This window comes from Rhinoderma darwinii, chromosome 8, assembly GCF_050947455.1.
Source record: "Rhinoderma darwinii isolate aRhiDar2 chromosome 8, aRhiDar2.hap1, whole genome shotgun sequence".
Taxonomy (NCBI): domain Eukaryota; kingdom Metazoa; phylum Chordata; class Amphibia; order Anura; family Rhinodermatidae; genus Rhinoderma; species Rhinoderma darwinii.
Genome location: NC_134694.1, coordinates 5,928,667 through 5,945,550, shown reverse-complemented (window position 1 = coordinate 5,945,550; position 16,884 = coordinate 5,928,667). Strand labels below are relative to the sequence as shown.

Here is a 16,884-nt window from a genome sequence, read left to right as displayed (position 1 = left end):
CAGGTGCAGGGAACGTTGCTGGGTCATGTGATGGACACACAGGTGCTGGGAACGTTGCAGGGTCATGTGATGGACACACAGGTGCTGGGAACGTTGCAGGGTCATGTGATGGACACACAGGTGCTGGGAACGTTGCAGGGTCATGTGATGGACACACAGGTGCTGGGAACGTTACATGGTCATGTGATGGACACACAGGTGGTGGGAACGTTACATGGTCATGTGATGGGCACACAGGTGCTGGGAACGTTGCAGGGTCATGTGATGGACACACAGGTGGTGGGAACGTTGCAGGGTCATGTGATGGACACACAGGTGCTGGGAACGTTACATGGTCATGTGATGGACACACAGGCGGTGGGAACATTATTAGACAAGGCTCTGATGTACATACTGTAACAAGCCGTCCACCTGTGTCACAACAATGAATGTAACTACTGAATGACAACAAGCAGAGATCCTGAAAACCATGAGGTGTTAATACAGAAAGTATATTGGAAAATTTTAGAACTTTTAATTATACAAAAAATAACTTCAAAGTGTTATTTCGATCTAAAAAAAATGATAGCGTTTCATTAGGCTATGCCATCACTTTAGAATTGGTGGGTAACCGACCTCTAGGACCCACATGATCCTAAGAATGAAGGGACGACAGCGCGGATTTAGCACTGCGTGCCCTTCTAAGTTTTCCCTGCACAGCAGCGTCTTATTTGGATGGGGTTGTGCTGCAATTCCCTGCAAAGTAGGTGGATGGAGCGCCAAAGTTTTCCAGCAAAAACAGTGAAGGGGACGCAGTGCTAAATCAGTGCTGCAGCCCCTTCATCCTCAAGATTGTGGGGATCCTAGAGGTCGGAATCATAAGTGATAACACATCCTTGCGATATGCCATCACTTTATTAAATAAACACTTTAATTTGATGAAACCAGAAAACCCTTTTAAGGCTCTGTTCACACGGAGTATTTTGACAAGTTTTTTGGCGCGGAAACCGCTCCGCAAAACTCGTCAAGAACAGGCCAAAAATGCCTCCCATTGATTTCAATGGGAGGCAGAGGCGGTTTTCTCCCGCGAGCGGTAAAACCGCCTCGCAGGAGAAAGAAGGGACATGCCCTATCTTTGCGCTGTTACGATTTTGACCTCCCATTGCCATCAATGGGAGGCAGAGAGAGCGTATTTCGCAGAGGTTTTTTGCCTGTAGCAATCAATGGGCGCGAGCGCCAAACGCGGCGAAAATCGCTGCAAACGCCGTGCAGGAAGGTCAAAATCTGCCTCAAAATCCCAAACGGAATTTTGTGGCAGAATTTTCCTCCTGCAAAAAACTCTGTGTGAACAGGGCCTTAAAAGTACCTCCAATTATACTGACATTATATAAAAAACAATTATAGGCCAGGAGTGCGCACAATATTAGTTTTTCTAAATCACTTCTATCAGCGATTCTGCTTCGAATTGCGGCGGCTCATAAATCTGCATTAGGAGACGGAGCGTCCCGCTTGCCTCCATAGCTCCCGTATCCAGAATGGCCGCTAGCGCTGTAGGATCACGTTACATTATACGGCGCTGGTGGACGTTCTGGATACGGGAGCCATGAAGATGAGCAGGACGTCTCCTAATGCAGATTTATGAGCCGCCGGCGGCACGGACAGCCATAGACAAATAGGATTCTACTTACAATGAACTATAAACCAGGAGCTGATGCACTTGGAGCAGTCACTACATTACAATGTGATTTAATAATTTTCAGGTGAATGTAAATAATAATCAGTTTGTTGAATAAAGATCTTTTATCTTAAGGACAGATTGTCTCCACCATTCCTCCCAGCGCTGCGCGGCCAGATGCCGCTGCGTCCTCTCCGCTTGGATGACGGTCAGGGCCGACTCTGCATCTTGTAGAAATTTCTAAAAAATAAAAATTTTGTAGGACAATGCAAGATTATTTTTTTTTTTTTTTTTACAACAAACCGTATGGTTAGGTTTGATTTCCTACCAGTGGCCTTGGTTAGTTTGGGTGTAAAGGTTGAGAGTACAAAAGGCAACGTAAAGAAATAAGCTGTAAATGGCAAAATTATACTTTTCTTACAGATTCTGCCCAGGGTGCCTGCGGAGGAAAAGCCACGTTTGTGTGTAAGCGACATAGGACAGGTGACATAGTCATGTGACATAATCATGTGACCACACTGTCCAATGACTCTTGCAATGCGAGGGCTTTTAGGGCATTCACAGTGCAAGCCCACGGACAATGCAGTCATGTGACTATATCACATGACCACACAGACATGACCTCACATGGACAACGTACCACTATGTGTCATACGATTATTTCGGTAGGGGGTCTATGATTTTCATTTGCAGCCTATTTATGCTCTAGTCCCATGAAACCCCTTTAATCTCGTCTACTATAGAACGGTTTGTATTATACAGCCGCTAATTCTCCTGGAAGACTATATTATATAATGAACATTACCACATAAGCAGCATCCCGGGCTTCCACTGTGGAGATGTGACTTAGGGTGGTCTTGGCGGTGGTCACAGATGCAGTTGCTGGAGAACCAGTGGTATCTTTTATCTGTGTATGGGCAGAGTCCTTGAGAGAGATACCCGGCCACACCCTGGGAAAAAAAAAAAAAAAAAATGGGCGATGGCGCAGCACCCCCTTCCCTATTTTCCCTACTGGCTCATTTGAATGGTGCAGTAAAGTTCCCTGCGCAGTGGATGGCCGGTCGTGCCGCTGTGCAGGGAAAACGGAGAAGGGGACACAGAGCTAAGTCAGAGCTGCGGCCCCTTTAATCCCAGGATTACATGGGATGGATTTTCCGGTTACCCATTTTATCAGATATCTTTTGCTTATAGTCTCTTCTGATACTTCCCAGTTTCCTTATAGTGAATGGATGATTGCAGACCATGTAGATCACCGTGTTACCTGCGGCCGCGCTCTATCAGAAGCCGGTACTCTGTGTCTGCTAATGGACGGCCGGCTTGCTTGCGTCTGATCAGCGTGGAAAGCTTTTCCTTAGGGATCTCAGTCTCTGCAGGGGAATTGGAGACACATTTAACATCCCGAAACAAATCAGGCAAAACAATACAGGCGGTTATAAATAACGTTGAGAAATATTCAATGTGTGTGTGATCTACGTGGCTCAGCTTTTCGGTCCCCAAGAGTAGATCTCGGTGACAGCGGCGATCAGAACACGGTTTGTACGCAATCCTTATCTATGGATGAGCGGTTAGAGATGTGCTCTTGGGAACCGGATAACCAACATATATACTACAAAGTGCGCATACGATTCTCGCTATAAATGACTTTACTTAATAAAAAATTGACAAAACCCTTTAAAAGCACCAGTGGTCTTATAAATAAAGGGTCATAGTATAAAAGATCCTTTACAGACATGCTCTCCGTGGTTTTATACTTACTGGCTGGTAACACGTCATCCACAGTAAGTGCTTCGTCCAATTCCAGCAGCATGTGCTCTGCGATAGAAGCCAGTGACGTGACGAAACGCTGAACGCTCTCCGAAACAAAATCCTACGTAGTTAATGGGAGAAAATAGAGGGACATATTTTATAATCACACAAACAACACACAACACACAACCGATACTGCTGTCACAGCACATGGAAAGAGATGTTGACTTAAAAATAAACAACTAAGGCTTCGTTCACATCTGCTTCAGGGTCCAGTTTGGACATTCCGTCGGAGCTTCCCGTCAGAACGGAGCCCTGACTGACACAAACGGATACCAGAGGTGATTTCAATGGTGACGGATCCGCTGCCGTTTGTCTCAGTTGTGCATGGGTTCCGTCGTTCTGACGGAATAGCGTAGTCGACTACCTATTGTTTCCGTTTGTGTCAGTCAGGGCTCTATTCTGACGGAAAGCTCAGACGGAACGTCAGAACGGGACCCTGACGCAGATGTGAACGAAGCCTAATATAGAGGAGTCATAGCAAAAAAACAAACAAACATACAAGTTATTTTACCAGCAATTTGGCTTAGGGTATATTGCACGTAGGCGGCAGCAGCCTATACACACGGTGACTGAACCTCCCCAATGACAAGCAAGAAATAAAAATGGTGAAAGCAGATCGTCAATAATTCTCCTGGGAACCTATGACCACTAGGAGCGCTATAGTTAGAAAACGGATGATTGTATTTACACGTCACGGGTCTCCTACCTTTAAGTACTTGGCGTTGTGATCGATCCCCTCCCTCTCTTCCCTCTGCCTCCTCTCTTCTTGTTGGCAGATCTGCTCAAAACTGTGCCGATTATCTGGATGTCCCAGGCTCGGTCTCAGCACATTCTTCAATTCTTCCTGGAAGAAAATATATGACTAACAGTTTAGATCATATAGTAGAAATAACACGAGTGTCCTCTGTGTAATGACTGGGAGGGTTAGGGACTGGATGAAAGGGACAACCATTGCTCTGAAGGTCTGTCTTCCCTTCCTGCACCCAACAGATAGGGGAAACATAGATCTATTAGTGTGTCATTTTACTAGGGACCCCCTTGCACCCCCCCCCAGTATCAGAGTCAGCGTGTCAATGGTCAGTCTGACCGGTTAACCCATTTTCCATAAGTAGTATTTGGACATATGGATGTTATATAGGGTTGTCCTCTAAGTCTATGCATGGGTAATGTGTGGCAGTCTGCAGCTTCCCCGGGTAACTCATCACCGGGGAATGTAGTGATGGGAGTCCGTAAAGTAATGAACCATTATCAGATATGTGGATGAAGTAAAGCAGATAGTAAAGTGATGACGGATGACATACCTTAGTCTGGTTTCCCTTGTTAATCTCTTTCATGAAGAGCTGTCGGGCGTGGTCAATGGAGTTTTGCATGAAGTTGAAGTGTTCGTCCCTCAGGCTCCTTATTTCAAGTGGCGGCACAAGACTCATCAGCTTCTCGAGCTGCTCCAACTGCTCCCGAAATTCTGCAATTAAAAAGGAGGAATTATTATCAAGGTGTTCCCGTCACCGCAGCGTGAAACCTTAACGTTTACCCAGCGAGAACTTTACCTAAAACACAGTTATTGTGATACTCCGAGGCCTGTTTCTCATAGGATTGAAGCTTGACCACCAACATGTCAGCACAATCTTCAAATGTTTCCTGCAGTAAATCTGGCCGGGCTATGGGGCGACGCTCCTTCTTCTTATAGAATTCCTACAACACATGAATTATATCAGCCACGGACAGGACAGAATGTCAGGGTAATATAAGGCATCAGATGAGGATCTGGGCAGAACGGGACCATTACTTAATCAAGTGCCTTCTTGTTCTTTGGTTTCCAGACCCATACATACATACAGACCCATACATACATACATACAGACCCATACATACATACATACAGACCCATACATACATACATACAGACCCATACATACATACGGACCCATACATACATACATACAGACCCATACATACATACATACATACATACATACATACAGACCCATACATACATACATACAGACCCATACATACATACATACAGACCCATACATACATACGGACCCATACATACATACATACAGACCCATACATACATACATACATACATACATACAGACCCATACATACATACAGACCCATACATACATACATACAGACCCATACATACATACGGACCCATACATACATACATACAGACCCATACATACATACATACATACATACATACAGACCCATACATACATACAGACCCATACATACATACATACAGACCCATACATACATACGGACCCATACATACATACATACAGACCCATACATACATACATACATACCCATACATACATACAGACCCATACATACATACATACAGACCCATACATACATACATACATACATACATACATACAGACCCATACATACATACATACATACATACAGACCCATACATACATACAGACCCATACATACATACAGACCCATACATACATACAGACCCATACATACATACAGAGACATACATACAATGGGCCGGTCAATTATGACATGAATGAAAATCATGATTAATTGTACAAGTAACCTAGATTACGATTATTGAACCCCACACCCCTTTTGCATGCTACGTCATTGAATTAATATCCCCTGAGCCTGCTTTATACTACTGTATATAATATACCCCGACACTGCCCCTACACAGTATAATGCCCCCATAGCTGCCCCCCACACAGTATAAAGTACCCTGTAGCTGCCCCCACGCTGTATAATGCCCCACAACTGCCCCCAATAGTGCCTTGATAAAAATAATAAGATACATACTCAACTAACCCCGTTCCAAAGACGAGTGGAGTATATCCCTCGTTCCTCTGGTCTGTGCAGACAGGCGCGATGAGGTCACTGCCTCGCGTCTGGCGTTACATAGTGAATGGTAGAGCAGGGACCTTACGGCTCCCTGCTCTACCATTGGATTCAACTATATCTGCGTCCTAAAGATGCAGATACAGTTTAAACCGGGAGAAAATAATTGACCAAACCGAAATTTGCATATACACCCATACGTACAGACACCCATACATACTCATATATACATGCAGACCCATACATACATATATTATATATATACACATACATGAGATGTCATGCAGTGACGTAAAATTGTCATGGAATAAAGGGATTCTGATTTTTCTACCTTAGTGAATGTAATAGAGGAGACAACCCTGCTCAAAAACCCACTTTCTTAGCCAAAGTGGAGAGCTGCTACAAGGAGCGCCCCCTCTAGAGGGACAGCACGACCGTGTATTGCAAGGAGCGCCCACTGAATTAAATAGCCAATGTGTAACGCTTCATCTCTTGTGTAGCGACGCTTTCCCCCGGTGACAGGAGCCGCCACACATTTCCCCCGCAGTGAGAAAGAAGGTGGGAATAAAAGCGGTCCATTTAAACAAATCTTCCAACCACTTTTCAGCAGCTCCGGCTAATGAAGGGGTGAAACCCCCGCTATAATAATCATATAGACAGGGGTAGTCCCGATAAGACAACCCCTTTACAGCAATTTCCTAATTTAAGACATTTATTGCAAATCCATTGGATACGTTATGTCTAACCGGCGGGGTGGTGACCAGAGAATCAGCCTAAAGCCCCATCAATGGGAGACATAGAGCTGCGCACGCCGGATGTTACCTCAGCCAAATAAAGCAGGTGATCGCTGCTCTCCCAGAGAATGGAAGTCAGGACGTCCTTGAAGTTACTGCAACACAAAGACATTATCAGTACAAATATACTGTATATATGATAATGATGACTAGTCCAGGACACGGTCCCTAGTTTATGCGAGTGTCTTGGATAGAGAAATGAATATTGTCGGCTTCACTAGGAACAGACTGTTGGATGACAACGTTTTGCAGCTTTTATCTTACTCTGATTCCGCTTTCTTTTCTCCAAAAACCTGGTATTTCTTGTCAAACCTCGTCGGCTTCACCAGCTTACGGAGACTACAGAAGAAGAAAAAAAAATGAAGATGCTTTTAGATCAGGCGTAGAGGCAAAAACGTGGACAAATCTTACTGTGCCGGCACAATCGGATAGAAACTTCTCTTGTATGGCCGGGGCGATGATAAACCTACCACCTAATAGGGAGGGGACCTCAGATGCAGCCCTTGACTCCATCCAGTGACCGCACACATTACATACATTGTCCCGGGTACCCCTATAGCTGCGGAGAGGTGGTAACAAATGTATATTTAATGTCCATTATAGTCTATGGGAAATACAGAAGCTCAGCCGTTGCTGCATCTCCCACTTACGTCTATAGTGGATGACTATGTGTGGCCACTTCTCTGCTGCAATTGGGGTTACAGGATCCCTTGTCCTTGAGATCGATGAGGGTCCGAGTAATCAGACTTTGACCGATCAAACACTTATGGCGCACAGCAGAGTGTGAACATAGACCTGGTTACTGTACAAAAAGGTGGCCAGGGGCCTCGGGAGGAGCTCTTAAGGGCGGATTAATGGCCTCTGGGCCTAGCTGTACATCGGTTGAGACATGTATACCCTTCCTTGATTAATACTACCATTTTGTGTATACAGCTCTTATGCAGACCTAAATGTCTCCATGGTTAGAATCGTTGTATATAGTCTGATTCTGCAGACGTGGGCTACTTACCTTACTTACTAACCAATAGACATTAAAAGAGGAGACAGGTGGAAGGAAGTAACACACGACTGGAAGGCCCCATGCACACGACCAGATTTTCATCTACCCCGAAATACTGTCCGTAAATACGGTCCATATTGCATCCGTATTTCACTAGTACATACGGATCTGTAACAAAAGAGGGAGGATGCAAATGATGTGATCGGCATGTTGCTTAGCAACGCTTCCGTAAATACGGACGGTATACGGATGCACATCTGTAGCCGTCCGTATTTACGGAAGCTCCCACAGACTTCTATGGGAGAGTCCTTGCCGTAAGTACGGACAAGAATAGGACGGGTTCTATAATTTTTTTCAGCACGGACACCCATCAGTAAAAATACTAACAGGTGTCCGTGGCCAATAGAAATGAATGGGTCCGTAATTACTGATGAAAAATACTGTCGTGTGCATGGAGCCTCAGATCAGACTCCACCGGGTCGGTTACCATGGAGACACCTAAGTTGGCATAGGAGCTGTGTACACAAAATGGTAGAATTTTATTAATAATGTGCAATGTGTCCTATTTATTATATACAAATTAGAAGTTGAATTTTTGAAAAACTGCACTTATTACTTTATAGAATAATACCTAGGAGATGTCAATTTGACAGGGACATTTTCTCCTTCAGTCGAGCCAGCTTTCTTTTTACTTCCACTACTGAGTCGTAACGGAGGATGAGGTGCTATGGGCGGAATCTGATGTGACACTGGAGCAATAAAACATTGAGAAACATTACATTACCCAGAGTTCAGTAGAATGGAGATTTTAAGAGACCGAGTGGCATCCGATAGTTGTCACGGATCCTTTCACTTTAGCGGGTGAATCGGGGTCCGTGACTCTCTGATCCGTGGAAAGATAGGACATGTCCTATCTTTCCACGGATCGCAGACGGGACTCGTGTACATTAGGTATTAAGAAATGTTTTTATTCCTCTCAGAGACATTTCTCATACCCCAGAAGGGCGACACAGTATTCCTTATAAGAGAATCTTGATTGCGGCAAAAACCATGGCACGCAATAACATGAAGTCTTGTCAGTGGTACCTTAATTGCGGTGGTGGTGCAGCTTTTTGCTACCGCCATGTCAAAACATTCCCATGTAGCCAACTTTATACAGGGGAAACCGTGAACATGAAATCCTTTACCTGCTACAGTGGACGGCCACGGATTCCCAACTTCATGTTCTTGATGTGACTCTCCATATATACTTTGAGTTCTGTTATTAAAAAAATGAAAGATTTAAGCTTGAATTTCAAGCAAAAAACCCCAAAACAATTATGGGGACCCATCTGTTTAAGGAGGTAACCAAGAAATATATGTTTAGTCTAAGTCGTCATATTCAATGAACAGAACTGGATGAACGCCGGGTGATAGAGGCTTGTGTCATCCTATTATTTGCAGACTTACTTCAAGATGTTCTTTATGACGCTCACCGCCACATCATCGATAGCCGGTTTTCCAATCCTGCTTGGATTTAGCAGACTGTCAGGGGTCCCAAATAGGACTTTCCCTTCCTGTCTTGATGTGACATCAGCACGAGAAGCTGCGGCAATAGGACCTTGCAAGGGAGATTCTTGCAGAACTGGGTTGGGGTCCTGTAGTTAAAAAAAGAGCTTATGCAGCACGGTTTTATCATTTAGATAGATAGATAGATAGATAGATAGATAGATATGAGATAGATAGATAGATAGATAGATGATAGATATGAGATAGATAGATAGATAGATAGATAGATGATAGATATGAGATAGATAGATAGATAGATAGATAGATAGATAGATCCCATACAACTGATTGACTCACCAGCAGACATGACAGATACCGGCTTCTCTTGGTTACTTCTTCCATTACAGCTTTCATGAACACATAGAGATCCTCACTGCGGACCACCTATAACCAGAATAATATGGGCAATCATTTAATACAGATAAGCCATTGTTCTCTACATGCATAAATTACCTCAAACACATGTACGGTATTACAGGTTGTCCGCTTAATATAACCCTGTATTGTATACATATGTCATAATGACGGATATAATAGAGAGGAATATCCCCGCTCAGCTCATCTGTGCATTCCACCAACGGGCAGTTCAATGGGCCTGGTTTAATGCTTCCTTCCTCATCGCTGTCCGTGATATACCATGGGCCTCCACACAACTTTCTTTTCAGCTCTATTAGGGCATCACACTGATGCTCTAATTTAAAGGGGTCTGTTGGAATGATTTTGGGTCAGCACCGCTAACAAGATCACTCGCACCATTGATCCACCGCTCTCCGATGAGCAGGATCGCCATTCAGAACATCGGAGGAGATAAGTCATTCAGATGGAATGTAGGCTTTAGATGTTGATACAGGTCATTGAGCCTACTATGGATTGTGCTGGAGCAAGTACGGATGTAAATGAACATATTAAAGGGTTTGTCTGGATAGAGACAACTAATGACCTACTCACAGGATAGTGATCGGTGGGGGTCTGACACCCGAGCCCCGCACCAATCAGATGCTTCAGCTGCCTCCGTGCTATTGGATGTTATATAGTCTATGCAAATTTCGGAGACGGAAGCATATTGCTCCGTACACTGCATAGCAGCTGTGCTGCAGAACTGAAGCTCTGCTCCGATTCACTTGAAAAGGAGCAGAGCTGCAGTACTGCAGCTCGGCCACTAGTCTGGACCGCAGCCAATTGCTTCCAGCATGGACATCCGATGCCCGAAAGGCCGCCGGAGCAGCTGATTGGTGCGGGGTCCGGGTGTCGGACCCCCACCGATCATATACTGATAACCTATCCTGTGGATAGGTCATCAGTTAACTAGAAGACACCTAAAGACTAAAGAGATATCCATGTATAATAGTACTTGGCTGCTAAACTGAAAAAACTTACTTCTTGGTCAATATTTGGACATGCGCAGGCGTCCGTCTTCATCTGGAGCTGTTCTAGGCAGGAGTTGATCTGCTGAGACTGAGAATTACTGTTTGCAACCTACAAATAAACAGAAGGGTGGAAAGAAGAAAATATCAATCTAATGTTGTTTTGCAATCAGAAAAAAAACCTGTTTCTATCTGTTCAGATTTATAGATTCTTCTCCATAGGGGTGTTATAGTTAAAGTAGTTCTATTTTGTCTAAACATGGACATCACAACCTCTTAACCCATCATGACAGACATACATGTGAATTGTAATAACGTGGCAGAAGTACGGAGCGAGATCACAGACTGAGCCCGCTGCATACGCTGCGGGTGCCAACTGTATATTCACTCTAACCGCCAGTACATTATATGGTGCCTTAAAAACAAACCCTCATACGGCAAGGTCAACAGTAAAATGTTAAAAAAAAAAAAGTTTTTTTTTGAAGGCGGGGAAGAAAAAAATATAAAAAAAAATTCAGGCTTGGTATTTAAGTGGTTAAAATGTAACGTTTTTCTGCATACTCTACTTTTAAAAAACTTTCGTGCACTCTATGACCCTCTCACTTACCAGAGCTTTAATCTTGACCTGCAGATTTGTCAGGAGTTTCTGAATATTCTCAAGAAATATCATGTCCGTAGTAATTGCAAGGAATTTGTCTTCAAACTTCTTCACAACTTCTGTGGCCTAAACAAAAAGAAACCTTACAATCCTCTTTCCTGCTTCTGTAATATTAAGATAATGTGGAGTCCCCGGGCTGCATGAACACAAACCATTGCAGGCAAAAAGTGCAGCCGAGTCTCACGTCAGCCAATCGGAACACTTCTTTTATTTTCCAATCTGAACCCCAAAAACTTAAAGGAGTGATCTGATTGGTTGAGAGGGGGCAGCCCAGTGTAATCAGGGTCAATGCATATAACTAAATACAAACCAATAATAATGAACAAACAAGCTAGGAGTCCCCTGATGCTGTATAGAAACACATATATACATAACCGGACTTACCTGCTCTAAGCATTGAGATTCCAGTCCCTCCAAATCCACCATGATGGATCCTTCAAATGATGCAATGATGGCCGACGCTTTGTGCAAACTCTTGCGAAATATCTCAATTTCGTCCGGAGAAAAGTTTCCTCCTTCTGAAAACAACCTAAGGGCGAAAACAGATTTTATTTACAAACTACGGAGTGACTTCTACTGTAATCATTTTATATTGGACATCATCTGGTTTGCGACACCAAAGAATAAGAAATGCCAAAGTGATGGAGGTGACCAGGACGATGACCAGGACGATGACCAGGACGATGACCAGGACGATGACCAGGACGATGACCAGGACGAGGACCAGGACGAGGACCAGGACGAGGACCAGGACGAGGACCAGGACGAGGACCAGGACGATGACCTGTGATTCTGGTTATGGGGTGGAGGGGTTTGGTTAGGGCAGATATTTTGGGCCCTGTTCAGATCAGCAATAGAAGAAAAAACATCCTGGTCAGTAGTCCAACTTTATTGCGCCCAAAATGTCATACAGTAGATGAGCAACGTTTCGACCCATTACACTGGTTGGGTCTTCCTCAAGCTCCAAGATCAGTTCTTACACTGCGTCTTTAAAGGTGTATCGACCAAGAAATGTATCATAGCAATTAACTAAACCGGACTATAGAATTATTACAAAAATAACGGTAATAAAAAAGCTGCTCATCATCTGTATGACATTTTGGCCGCAATAAACTTTGGAGTACTGAGCAGGATGCGGTCGCTTCTATTGCTGGTCTGGATCTCGGATTGGTAATGAAGACCATTTGTGCGTAGCTGCGTTGATCTTTAAGTCTGTAGCGGTCTCGCTTTAGGGTGGTCTTGATTTTTTTGGCCTCCATCAGGTGAATGAGGGCCTATGGATACATTAAACTTACTTTCTGGTGTATACGGTAAACTTACACAGCAACCGCAGGGTAAATCCACTCCTAGTCTGTGAAATTGAAAGTCTATTTACCGAAAGGACTTGATGAAATCGGAGTTGGTGTCGCACAACTTTCCCAGCATCTCCTCCACGTGTTGCCGGTAGTTCCTCATGGCCGTCTGCACTCCGCTAATGTGACTGTCCAAGATGGAGGGTAGGGAGTTGCTCAGGGTGACTAATCTGAAATGAAAGACAACAGAAAATAGAGCTGGAGGCAAAACCACATTTGTTTTTGTGATTTACCAGAAAGTGCACAAGTAGAAAACCAATTAAAGGCTATGTTCCATCAGTGTGATTGGTGCAACTTTCTAAATACTTTTTATTAAAAATTATTTTGAATTTTTGAGATACAGCTGCTTTGTATCCTGTATACAGAGCAGCTGTATCTAGTGCTGAAGCCTGTATCTGTCAGGTCAGCAGAGCGGACGGGTTCAATGCCAGCGGTCCTGTGTGTCTCTGACACGCATGATCGAACGGTTACCGATCAAATCTAAGTTCATAACGTCCCATGGACCTGACGGATTCAGGTCTCAGCGTAAGATACACCTGCTTTGTATAAGGATACAAAGCAGCTGTATCTGAAAAAGTAAAAATAATTTTTAATAAAGAAAAATAAAAAATATTTAGACAGTTGCACCAAACACACTGATAAACATTAAAAAAAAAAGATTTCAAAAAGGTGTACATAGTGTTTAAACTCATACAGTGATGAGCAGATGTTGGCCAATATCATCCATGGCCCAATCTGAATTAGCTGAATGGCTCCAGCCCAATGGTGCCGTGTCTGTAAGTGATGTAGTAATATCTATGAGGCCAGACTCACATGAGCGTGTGCGTTTTGCGTGCGCAAAAGGTACATAACAGCTCCGTGATTTTCGCGCAGCCCCCATCATTATGACACTCTGTTTGTATGTTTGTAGCACGTGGTGCTTTTCTGTTTTCATTCATAGTTTTTACTGCTGTTGCGCGAATCACGCTCGTCCCACGGTAGTGCTTCCGTGTGCTGTGCGTGATTTTCACGCACCCATTGACTTCAATGGGTGCGTGATGCGCGAGAAACGCACAATGCGTGAAAATCACTGACAGTCTGAACGGCCCCATTGACTAACATAGGTCCATGCGAGGCGCGTGAAAATCACGTTTGTCTGAATAAGCCCGGAGGCTGATGACCGCAGGATACGCTCAGATGATAGTGGTTTTCCGCGTCTAGCGACTCATTTGTGATATGCAAATAGCCGCACAAAATCTGAAGTTGTGATCTATGCGAATAAAGACGAAATCTGCAGCAACGTGATCAATAGAAGTGTAAACCTCTAATCGGTCAGGATGTGGTCGGCACGTTTGCTTGTGAGCAAGGAGCATGTATTTTAATTTTCCTTATCAAGTGATTGTATTAGTGTTCACTTAACGGATTGCCCTGCTGGGCTATATAAAGGCCGCTGACAAAGAATAGTAAGTTTATGAAATAATTTCCCGATTGTCCTTTATAATATTCTAGATCTTTATAATCGCCACTTTGCAGCCTCACAGCATTTACAGAATACAGAAGGGCTCACCTGTCAGATTTCCTGGCGTTCAAAAACGTATTTTCCATGCCGCTGATTTTGCTGCGGAAGTTTTGAGTTTCTTTTTTCATCTTCTCAATGAGCGAGACGCTTTCTTCCTTCAGGTTGCCCAGTGCTTGGTGAACTCCCTCACAGTGACGGTCAACACGCTCGGAGTGGAGGCGCAGCTCAGCTGGAACACAAGATACACACAGAGACAGGTAAAGCGGGAGTTTTATAGGGCCGACATGTTCAGCGGCGCTGTACACAGATAGTCATCGCTCACATCAGTCCATGTCCCCAGTTGGGCCTCCATAACTAATTTCCCCATATCAGACATACAATAGCCAATTATGTGGGAAGACAATTAACCTATCAATTATGTGTTTGGTGTGTGGAAAGAAACCAAAGAACCCGGAGGTGATCCAGGCAAGCTGGGGGAGGGGGGAGGGGGGGATACAAACTAAATGTATGTCAGAAGTTTGGATTGGTGGGGGTCCGAGCACGGAGACCCCCACCAATGGCTAGAATGAAGCAGCTGAAGGTCTCGTGTGAGCGCTCAGCCGCTTTGTGTCTGTTCGGCTTTTTCCGGAAAGTCGATGTATCGGAGTGCGAGCTCATAGACTTTCTATTGAGTCCGTACACCGATACATTTATTTCCGGAAAGCAGGAACAGACACGAAGCGGCGGAGCGCTCACACGAGACCTTCAGCTGCTTCGTTCTAGCGATTGGTGAGGGTCTCAGTACTCGGACCCCCACCAATCCAAACTTCAGACAAGTCACTATGACATGTCAGAAGTTTGTCAAACGTTTAGCTACACTGGTGGCAAAAGCTTTTACCGCCATCTAGTGGTCATATATGATATTTTTTTGTTAAGCGTTTTTGTTTTCTACTACCCGCCTTTTCTACTGTTCATTACAAAATTGGAAACTATCCCTACGGAGAACAAAGAAGCTGAAAAGTTAGAAATGAAGGATTACAGACTACAGAAAAAAACCCTGTGAAGTCGGATCTTGCAGTCATTCTCCAGTCTATCTGTCCCCTACTTCTTGCCAACATATATTTGATAATAGTGTGCCTGTGAGATCAGGATACACGGGGATTGTTTGTCGTCTGTAACTAAATAGGCCTGCAAGGCAACTGGACTCCCGCATGTTCTATCAGTACCTGCAGATTCGGCACGCTGTGCAGACACAAGCGGTCAGTGTGGACCTGACGATGCATGCCGCGGGGGTGTTGGAGCATATTGCAAAAGCAGTAACGTCAAAAGGATTAATTTCATTGGTTTATCGCAGGTTATTGGTGGAACATCTGGGGGATCCTATGGCACCAGTGAAAGCGGTATGGGAGAGGGATGTGGGTCCTATTACAACAGACCACTGGGAGGCGGTATTGGCAGCAACATGTACTTTGTCCATTAATGTAGCACAACGAAGATCGCAGTTGTTTCTGATACATAGGGTGTATAGGACCCCGTGGGTGCTGAAACAAATGGGATTAAGAGCGGATGCCAAGTGCCCTAGGTGCCCGGAGGAAAAAGCAGACATCCTTCATATGTTCTGGACATGCGGGAGGTTGGGGAGTCTGTGGACGGAAATATCGGAGCTAGTGGGGAGAGTGTTTGAGGTACAGATTCCATGGGATCCTGTGGTAATGCTGCTAGGGTATGTTGGAGATTTGGTGGGGGATAGGATGTCAGGGTTGGCAATTGCTAAAATACTGTATCAAGTTAGGAAAGGAATAGCAAAGCACTGGCTGGATGCGGAGCCACCATCAAAACAAGAAATCATAGGGGCACTTAACGCACAAGTTCTGATGGAATATAGGATATACTCCAAGAGGGGGTCCAGGGTCAAGTTTGAAAAACAATGGGCTAGGTGGATTGATCAATCTGGGTATGCTTCTGTGGAGCTAATGACACTAAGGTCACAGGTTCAGGTATAGGGCCACTGACGGGGGGTACATACGGAGAGCAGGCGTAAGATGGGGAAGGGAAAAGGGGAAGAGAAGGAGAGAGGATTGGAAAAGTGGTACTGAGAAGACCGGCTGGGGGGATACAAGGGGGAGTTGGGGGGAAGGGAATGTTTGGTTGGATGTAAATAATTGGGTCTGTTGAAATTTGCTTATATACTGTATGAGAACGTACAATGACCTGTAATAATGTGGAGTTTATTGAATAAAATTGAACGGATTTAAAAAAAAAATAGGCCTGCAAGGAAGCTGTAGACACAGAACAGTACGAGATTTTTTATTAAAACTATTTGTTATTTTAGATGCAATGTAATAGGGCTGGGCAATTAACCAAAACCAAAATCCATCGTAGAAGACCGA

At 44.2% G+C, this 16,884-nt stretch overlaps 1 protein-coding gene across 2 annotated transcripts in view; it reads right to left on the bottom strand.

The window, feature by feature from the left end:
- Positions 1 to 99: 99 nt before the first annotated feature.
- Positions 100 to 16,884, bottom strand: part of CCDC180 (coiled-coil domain containing 180) — a 32,682-nt gene continuing 15,897 nt past the window's right edge. For both annotated transcript variants that reach the window (XM_075834766.1, XM_075834767.1), the window contains 18 exons: positions 14,564 to 14,744; positions 13,041 to 13,187; positions 12,050 to 12,194; positions 11,615 to 11,731; positions 11,021 to 11,119; positions 9,941 to 10,027; positions 9,545 to 9,732; positions 9,283 to 9,353; positions 8,727 to 8,844; positions 7,360 to 7,434; positions 7,124 to 7,190; positions 5,011 to 5,155; positions 4,765 to 4,925; positions 4,170 to 4,307; positions 3,410 to 3,521; positions 2,916 to 3,021; positions 2,460 to 2,604; positions 100 to 1,894 (listed from right to left, as the gene is read on the bottom strand). In XM_075834766.1, coding sequence (XP_075690881.1) covers positions 1,757 to 1,894; positions 2,460 to 2,604; positions 2,916 to 3,021; positions 3,410 to 3,521; positions 4,170 to 4,307; positions 4,765 to 4,925; positions 5,011 to 5,155; positions 7,124 to 7,190; positions 7,360 to 7,434; positions 8,727 to 8,844; positions 9,283 to 9,353; positions 9,545 to 9,732; positions 9,941 to 10,027; positions 11,021 to 11,119; positions 11,615 to 11,731; positions 12,050 to 12,194; positions 13,041 to 13,187; positions 14,564 to 14,744 — 2,240 coding nt within the window. In that variant the 3' untranslated portion in view covers positions 100 to 1,756. The remainder of the gene's footprint in view (positions 1,895 to 2,459; positions 2,605 to 2,915; positions 3,022 to 3,409; positions 3,522 to 4,169; positions 4,308 to 4,764; positions 4,926 to 5,010; positions 5,156 to 7,123; positions 7,191 to 7,359; positions 7,435 to 8,726; positions 8,845 to 9,282; positions 9,354 to 9,544; positions 9,733 to 9,940; positions 10,028 to 11,020; positions 11,120 to 11,614; positions 11,732 to 12,049; positions 12,195 to 13,040; positions 13,188 to 14,563; positions 14,745 to 16,884) is intronic.